The sequence below is a fragment of the Myotis brandtii genome, unplaced genomic scaffold (assembly GCF_000412655.1).
Source record: "Myotis brandtii unplaced genomic scaffold, ASM41265v1 scaffold454, whole genome shotgun sequence".
Taxonomy (NCBI): domain Eukaryota; kingdom Metazoa; phylum Chordata; class Mammalia; order Chiroptera; family Vespertilionidae; genus Myotis; species Myotis brandtii.
Window position 1 is genome coordinate 1,840,083 of NW_005367354.1, and position 8,086 is coordinate 1,848,168.

The window sequence follows — 8,086 nt, forward strand, 5'->3', positions numbered from 1 at the left end:
CGCCCGCACAGGTGCCCGGCGGACAGCGCCCTTTCGGGCCTAGTTGGACTTTGTGGAGATCGGCAGCACCTGCGTCGGAGGAACTTGCAGTTCCGAGTTTATCTGGAAGAGAGGGCGTGGAGGTCACCCCGTTTTCCCGGGGGCCCCTGCATGGCCTCTGGGGGTCTCCCACAGGCCTCTGCGTCTCCGCATGCATTCCCTCCCCGAATGCTGCCGGATGTCTGGGGAAGCCCACAGCTGCCTTCCTTCAGAAGCCAAGTTCCAGGGCTTCTTGCTGGGCTTCTGCTCCAGCTGCTCACCTCGGGGGAGGGGGATGTCCTTAACCTCCCACTCTGAGCCATCCTCTTAAATCAGCGGTTCTCAACCTGTGGGTCGAGACCCCTTTGGCGGTCGAACAACCCTTTCACAGGGGTCGCCTAAGACCATCCTGCATATCAGATATTTACATGACGATTCATAACAGTAGCAACATTACAGTTATGAAGTAGCAACAAAAATAATTTTATGGTTGGGTCACAACATGAGGAACTGTATTTAAAGGGCCAGAAGGTTGAGAACCACTGTCTTAAATTCTCTCCCCTCTCCGCCTGCCACCCCATCCCCAGTCTAGCCCTGCACTTCCCCACCTCCTCCCGTCCTCTTACACACAGGAGCATCGACGGAAGGGTGGACCACATGGTCCCCTCATGTCTTAATCCTGTGACAGTCAAGGGGTCATCATGACACCCAAGCTGACCACGTCTCCTGTTCAGGTGCAGCCTGCAGCCTGAGACCACACTGGGCCGCGCAGCCCCAGTGCCTGGCCTGTCACCTCTCACACCCACAGCTGAGGGCAGAGGAACTATGCTCAGCCCAGTGTCACGACCCCCTTGGTCCATGACCTCAGCACCGTGGGAAGGACACCCCACCACAAGTCAGAGCCAGCAACGAACTGTGTTACGAACCAGAGGGAGCAGAGACAGTGAGATCCCTCCTCGTGTCGGGCCTTGTTGCCTGATTCTCGTGGGAGTGGGCACACATGGGGGCCAGGGGACATCTGCCCCAGTTGGAGCCGCCTCTGCCCACGGCACATCTCAGGCCAGACGACCTGGGCTGCAGAGCGGGGAGAGGCCCTGCTCTGGGAAGTCACCAGTCTCCTTTTCGTGAAAGGGGGAGAAGCATTCTGCCCCCTCTTCCCACAGACGGTGGTGAGGACCAAAGTAGGAACCTCGCCTGGAAGGGCTCAGGGAGCTGACACCTCAGAGCCCTGCACTGCTCCTGAGAGGGTGCAAGGAGCAGCTGGCGCCCAAACCACGCTGTCATGGTCAGCAGGCGCCTGACAACCAGCGTCTCAAAGCGTGCTTGCCTCAGCGGGGGAGGGGGCTCCTCACGTCTTAATATCAGCCCCAGGGTGCATCCCCCACTGCTCCCACCCCGCCTCCTGCCCTCACCCCAGGGCCCTGCCCACCCCGGAGGGCCCCACCCACCTTGGAGCCCAGGTACTTCTGCAGCAGCTGCTGCAGCTCCGTGTTCTGCTGCTCCAGCGTGTTGCACTCCAGCAGCAGCTCCGCCCTCCGCATCAGGACCAGGCTTTGGGCAGAAAAATCCGTGAGACACCCATGGCCTCCTCCATCCTCTGCCAAGGACCCCTGTTTCTGCTCAGCGAGAGGTGGGAGAGGACCCCAGGAGCCGCACCCACCAGAGCAGCCCTCCTGCCCCAAAGAGCGGGGCTGGCAGGGACAGGACAGGGGGAGCAGGGCCAGAGGGCCAGTCACCAGCACTGCCCCCCCCCCACAGCAGTTGCCCCAGGCAGCTCCTCCCCAAGAGTTCATGGACAGGGAGGCGGCACACGCGGCCGCTCCACGCGGGATCCTTCCCCACTGCCTGCCAGCTCCCTTCCTGGGCCATGACGTGAACACTCACTGGTATTTCTCCAGGGCTGCGTATAGACCGTCCCAGAGGTTCTGCCTGGAGCGAGGGATCACCGTGGCCAGGGCCTTCCAGTAGTCGGAGTCCTTGGAGTTATCTCGCGCGGCCTTCTGCAACTTCACTGGTGCCCGAGCGTCCCTGAAGGTTAAGGGCACTGGTGCCATCAAGTCCAGCTGGCACCACCCAGGCCCCCAGGCACTCCAGTCACAGTGCCTGTCCCTCGCAGACTTACTGCCCTTCCACCTGTCACCTTCCCGATCAGTTATACAAGCCAACCGGTGTCCCGCGAGGTCTGAAAGGTTGGCGACCGCTGATACGAGCTAATCGGGTTATGGGAGACTCGGAAAGGACACACGCTTATCATCACTGCCCCTGATTCCTGGTGCCATTGTCACCTGTGGGAGCACTGCTGGGGTTTATCCACCCTTTTTCTCTCAGTCAGTTTACCTCACTGGCTTTGAGCTCATTACTGTGCCCGTTTCTCTCACTAACGCATCCAAAACAGCTCTCAGAAGCTGTCATCGCCTCTCCGTCCCCTCTAGGATAGCCTTGATCCAGGACAGCGCCTCCCAGCTGCTCATTGCTTTCCTTGTAGCCAACATCACCCCCTCCCCGTCGCCAAAATGATCTTTCCAAAATGCAAGTCTAACCCCGGCTCCCCCGCTGCTAACGGTTTGTTTCTAGCTCTGTCCACTAAAGGGTGAAGACCAAGGTCTCGGGTGCACAGTAGGCAGGCTTTCCGAGATCTCCCACCCACCAGCCCTCTAACCAGACCCTGACACTCGAGCCATACCTCCCCGTTATGATTCATGACTCCACCAGGCCTTTCCCCAGGCTGTGACTTCCTCCACTCTATCCAGCTAAGAAAACCCAGTTCCAGGGCCAGCCTCTCCTAACGCCCTCCCTGACGCGCCAAATGGAGTTGACCACATCCTCCTCTGAGCAAGGTGACACCTGCAAATGCGTTGACAATCGTTTTGATCATGAGGTGTTATTCCCATGAGGCCTACACATAGCGGACTCCAATAAAGGAGTAGATGGATGAACGCATGATGAATGAAATCACTTCAACGCCCCAGCTCTTTCGTTATAGTGCCCACTGATTCCTGCAAATGCGTTGACAATCGTTCTGATCACGAGGTGTTATTCCCACGGGGCCTACACATAGCAGACTCCAATAAAGGAGTAGACGGATGAACGAATGGTGAATGAAATCGCTTCAACGCCCCAGCTCTTTCGTTATAGTGCCCACTGATTCCTCCAGCCCTCCTTCTGGACATCCCTTTACTCACTCCCCCAAGTCCTTGCTCAGCAGCCTCTTCTCCACTCACTGGCATCTGCTTGGCCCTGCCTCCCAGCCAGCTTCCCCAGTCAGGCAAGACCTCTGCACCACAGCTCACCTGGGCTTCTTCAGACCCTTGACAAAGGCCTCCAGAATCTTAAGGACATCGTTGGGGTGGATGAGCCTGGGAGAAGTGGAGGCCTCCTCCTCTTCCACAAGACTTTCTGCCTCCTCTTCCTCAAGACTTTCCCCGTCCTCCTCCTCCTCTTCTTCCTCCTTCTCCTTCTTCTCCTCCTCCTCTTCTCCCTTGGGGACTGGCTCCAGTGCTGGCATCATTTCTCCCTCCTGTAGGGGGTGACAGATTCTAGGGGTTGATCTGGGGAAAGGCGCCAGAGGTAACTATGGGTTGGGGATATACACAAACATGTGTATAAAGATAGACGGGGAGAAAAAAAAAAACAGAGAAAAATTTTATAGAAGTTACAGAAAAGATCAAAGGGATGCATTTACACTAGAAAAGAAATAGGAGGAAGAGTGGAAAAGAGGGGGATGGGACCAGGCAGAGGCACGTGGCGGCTTCAAAACAATGATAACGCTCTATTTCTAAATCAGGGCTCGCAGGGGCTCCTTTTACTGTATTCATAAAGCTTGCATGATATATGCCTCCTTTTGAATCATAAGACTACACAAGTTCTATTTTAATTTTTAAATTTCAAACAGTCTTCCTCCTCCTGCTGTTTCTCAGTTCATTCCGTTTATTTCCCACAGACAAACCGTGTTGTCAGTTTCTTATCTATCTTTCAAAGACATATTATGTCCATACAAGCACATACTTTTCCATCCCACTTTTACATGTGATACTATCCCACATACATGATTCTGCACTGCTTTTCTCACTACCAATAAGCCTTCGTGATCTTATCAAATAAATACACAACGAACTGTTTGTTCCTTTTTTACAGCTGCATAGTATTCCATTGTGTAGATGCACCATCTATCATCTAATCCATTGTGTAGATCAGTGATGGCGAACCTATGACACGCGTGTGTCAGAGGTGACACGCGAACTCATTTTTTTGGTTGATTTTTCTTTGTTAAAGGGCATTTAAATATATAAAATAAATATCAAAAATATAAATCTTTGTTTTACTATGGTTGCAAATATCAAAAAATTTCTATATGTGACACGGCACCAGAGTTAAGTTAGGGTTTTTCAAAATGCTGACACGCCGAGCTCAAAAGGTTCGCCATCACTGGTGTAGATGCACCACCTATTATCCAATCCATTGTGTAGATGCACCATATGATGGAAATTCAGGTTGTCTCCAGTCTTCTGCCATTTCAAATAATGCTGCAATGAGTAAGCTACAATAAACATATTTCAAGTGTGTGTGTGTGTGTGTGTGTGTGTGTGGACTTGCACGGTGAGTAAGGTGGTACGGTTTTGTAATTGTGCTGCCAAATTGCCTTCGTGGAAGCTGCAACAGTTCACACTTCCACTAGCCACTTGTGAGTGTGCCCGTTTCCCCCACCTCAGCCGTTACTATGTGTTCTCAAACTTGCAGATTTTTGCCAGCCCAACGGGTGAAAATATATTTGAGTAGTTTTAATTTGCATTTCTCTTGTTACAAGAAAGCCTCGTTATCTTTTGTGTGTGGTTAAAAGTTATTCGTATTGCCTCTTCTAGGAGGTGTTGAAATGTTCTGATCTCTTGTCTGCTCCATTGAGTTGTTGGTCTTTTTTCTCATTGGTTTATGGGAATTCTTGATATAGTAAATTTTGTGTGTGGTTAAAAGTTATTCTTATTGCCTCTTCTAGGAGGTATTCTGATCTCTTATCTGCTCAAATTGAGTTGTTGGTCTTTTTCTCATTGGTTTATGGGAATTCTTGATATAGTAAGGAAATTTGCCCTTAACTGTCATGAGTTTAAAGTATTTTTCGCAGCTGTCATGAATATCTTAACTTTACTTATAGTGATTTTTTTAATACACTCAAATATATCCTTTTTTTCTTTTTCTTCCCCCGACCCCTCTACTGTGCAACCTGCTTCGGTGCCTGCAGCCCATCGGCAGAAGCCGACAATGGTTCGCGGCCACAGCCTGCTCTGGCATGGCGCACTATGAGTTTTCTTCTTCACGGCTTCTGGCTTCTGTCCACACAATCAACTCTTTTTTGGAAGCATATCAAGAGACTCACACGTTAGGGGCTAGTAACACTAAAAACACCTTTTAAATTCAAGTTTTTAATTTTTAAATTAAAATCCTACATTTTTATCATGATGACTTTCTCAAAATAGTCCATTACAATCAAGACAGGCATAAATGGGTCAGCGTCACAGGAAAGTGTGACGGACCAATCACTGACCACTTGGTGGGCCTGGATCTCACCGGGAAGGCCTGGCTTTGAGGGAGGGCCTCGGTGTGAGGCCAGCCTCTCATCCCAGCCATCCTTCCCTGTGCAAACAGAAAGGCGATACTAATAAAGGCGATGCTGACTTAGCTCTCCCTGCCACGAAACCCTCACTGTTTCTTTAAAAATATCATTCAGCCCTAACCAGTTTGGCTCAATGGATAGAGCGTCGGCCTGCAGACTCAAGGGTCCCAGGTTTGATTCCGGTCAAGGGCATGTACCTTGGTTGCGGGACATCCCCAGTAGCGGGTGTGCAGGAGGCAGCTGATTGATGTTTCTCTCTCATGGATGTTTCTAACTCTCTATCCCTCTCCCTTCCTCTCTGTAAAAAATCAACAAAAAAAAATTTTTTTTTAAATATATCATAGCCATAACCGGTTTGGCTCAGTGGATAGAGCATCGGCCTTGGACTTAAGGGTCCCAGGTTCGATTCCGGTCAAGGGCAAGTACCTTGGTTGCGGGCACATCCCCAGTATGGGGTGTGCAGGAGGCAGCTTATCAATGTTTCTCTCTCATTGATGTTTCTAACTCTCTATCCCTCTCCCTTCCTCTCTGCAAAAAATCAATAAAATATATATATATATATTTTAAAAATCATTCAGTGGTCGCAGTGCCTCCGGGGCTTCCAGGAAGATTTAATGGAGAAGATCTCTTCTCCATGGCCCCTCACCTCACCTGGCTGGACAGATGCTGAGCTCGGTATTTGAGGAAGAAATTCACCAGTTTATATAAGTCGTCCTCACTCTCAACTCCAAGGGCCTGAGGGGGAAACAGAAAGACGCTCAAACACCGCTTCAGGAGTCCACCTGCGGCCGGGCGTGGCGGGCCCTCGGCTCCGGGGCGCAAGAGGCTTGGCTGGCTGCCCTCAGCATCCCTGGCACCTGCCGTGGCCCGGGGTAGAGGCCATCCCGCACGGGGCAGCGCAGTGAACTGGGGACACTGGCATCGAGACGGAGTCAAGGCCCAGAGTCAGGACCTGCCCCACACAGGCCTGGGGGGTGCAGGGGTGCTAAGGGGCTGGGCCCACATCTGAGCTCAGGGCTGGGGGGGAGAATCGGCAGCCTGAGCGCTGGGCCATGAGGGAGAGGAGCCGGCAGGGGCAAGGCCAGGGACGGGCGGGACCTAAGGGACTCCGAGGCCGGCTGGCTGCGTGGAGAGTACGGAAAGGGCCCGCAGGGACGGTGAGCCCAGGGGGGCCCTGGGAGACCCACATGGGGCGGAGGCCATGTTGGGACAACATGGGCGGCCGCCTTAGAACAAGCTCCCCCCACCCACCACCCCATGTCCACTCCACCCGGTGGGACTCACTGAGAATATGGCGTCCAGCCTCAGCAGGTAGCACTCGCTCTTCTCCAGGGGCTGGAGAAGGCTCAGCAGCTTGCTCTCGATGAGGAAGCCCTGAGGGGGCGGGGGGGACGGCATCTCCGCTCAGAGGCAGCGCTCAGGAGCGAGGCCCGGGCTGCAGCCTCCTCTGCGCAACCGGCAGGGACAACCTCGGAGCAGAGGCCCCGGGACGGGCCCAGGCGGCGGGCGCCCAGGGGAAGGCCTTCGCGGGACGCCTCAGAGCCCGTCCCGGGGACAGAGCCGATCCTCACCACGGACTCGGTTCCCCACCTCGGAGGGTGCTGGCTCATCACCCACAAGTCCCTGGGTGAACCCCCGAGGTGCCCACAGCAGGCCTGACCTGACCCAGTCACAGATTCCCACCCGCAACGTCCCTTCACCACCATGCCAGTCCCCACAGAGCTGCAGGGCCCAGCAGCAGGCAGAAGAGGGGGCAGCAGGCAGAGAGGGGGCAGCAGGCAGAGAGGGGGCAGCAGGCAGAGAGGAGGGGGCCACTGGCAGCGACCTGGGACCGAGAGGGGGCCCCTGCCAGCCGCCTCCTTCAGCAGGAGCTGCCTCCGGGCCAGGAGCCAGCCTTGGGGCCCAAGAAAACGGTCCCAACTGCCCCCTGGGCTGGGAGGCTGCTGGCCTCACTCCATCTCCTCCATCACCTCAAAACTAAAATCAAAGAAACACCCATCACGTTGGTAACCACCCCACCCCCAGCTGAACCAGCTCCGAGGCAGCCCCTTCCCTGAGCCAAGCGGGTTCTGCTAACATGCATGCAGGCAGCCGCAGCCCAGCGCACCCAGTCACCCATGTCCCAGGAGCTCCCCGAGAAAGGTGTGGCCACCGTCCTTGGCAGGCGACACGGTGCCCCTTCCCTGCAGGATGAGCATCTTGTTTGAAGTAGCAGGAGCCTGGCCTACGCCTGCCTGACACGCTGAGGGAGAACCATCTGCCGGCTGAGCCAGCCTGAGGCTCGGCCTGTCTGTAAGGTCCCCCAGCAGTACTCCCGGGGGCCGGACCACGCCTGCTCCAGGCCTCAGCTGAGCCGGTGGCGGCCGGACTCATCAGAAGAGCCCACGGGAAGCGACAGCAGGAAGTCGGCACGGCCACCCCCCTCCCCCCGACCTGCCCCTCCAGCCCCTGCCGAGGCCCCTC

General features: G+C 54.7%; 1 protein-coding gene across 1 annotated transcript in view; it reads right to left on the reverse strand.

The window, feature by feature from the left end:
* The window catches only part of DRC1 (dynein regulatory complex subunit 1), a 32,796-nt gene that overhangs the window by 199 nt on the left and 24,511 nt on the right, over positions 1-8,086 (reverse strand). The window contains exons 12-17 of the mRNA XM_014546652.1: positions 6,908-6,997; positions 6,275-6,358; positions 3,309-3,535; positions 1,903-2,046; positions 1,467-1,569; positions 1-102 (exon numbers count right to left, since the gene is read on the reverse strand). Of these exons, the coding sequence (XP_014402138.1) occupies positions 40-102; positions 1,467-1,569; positions 1,903-2,046; positions 3,309-3,535; positions 6,275-6,358; positions 6,908-6,997 (711 nt within the window). The 3' untranslated portion in view covers positions 1-39. The remainder of the gene's footprint in view (positions 103-1,466; positions 1,570-1,902; positions 2,047-3,308; positions 3,536-6,274; positions 6,359-6,907; positions 6,998-8,086) is intronic.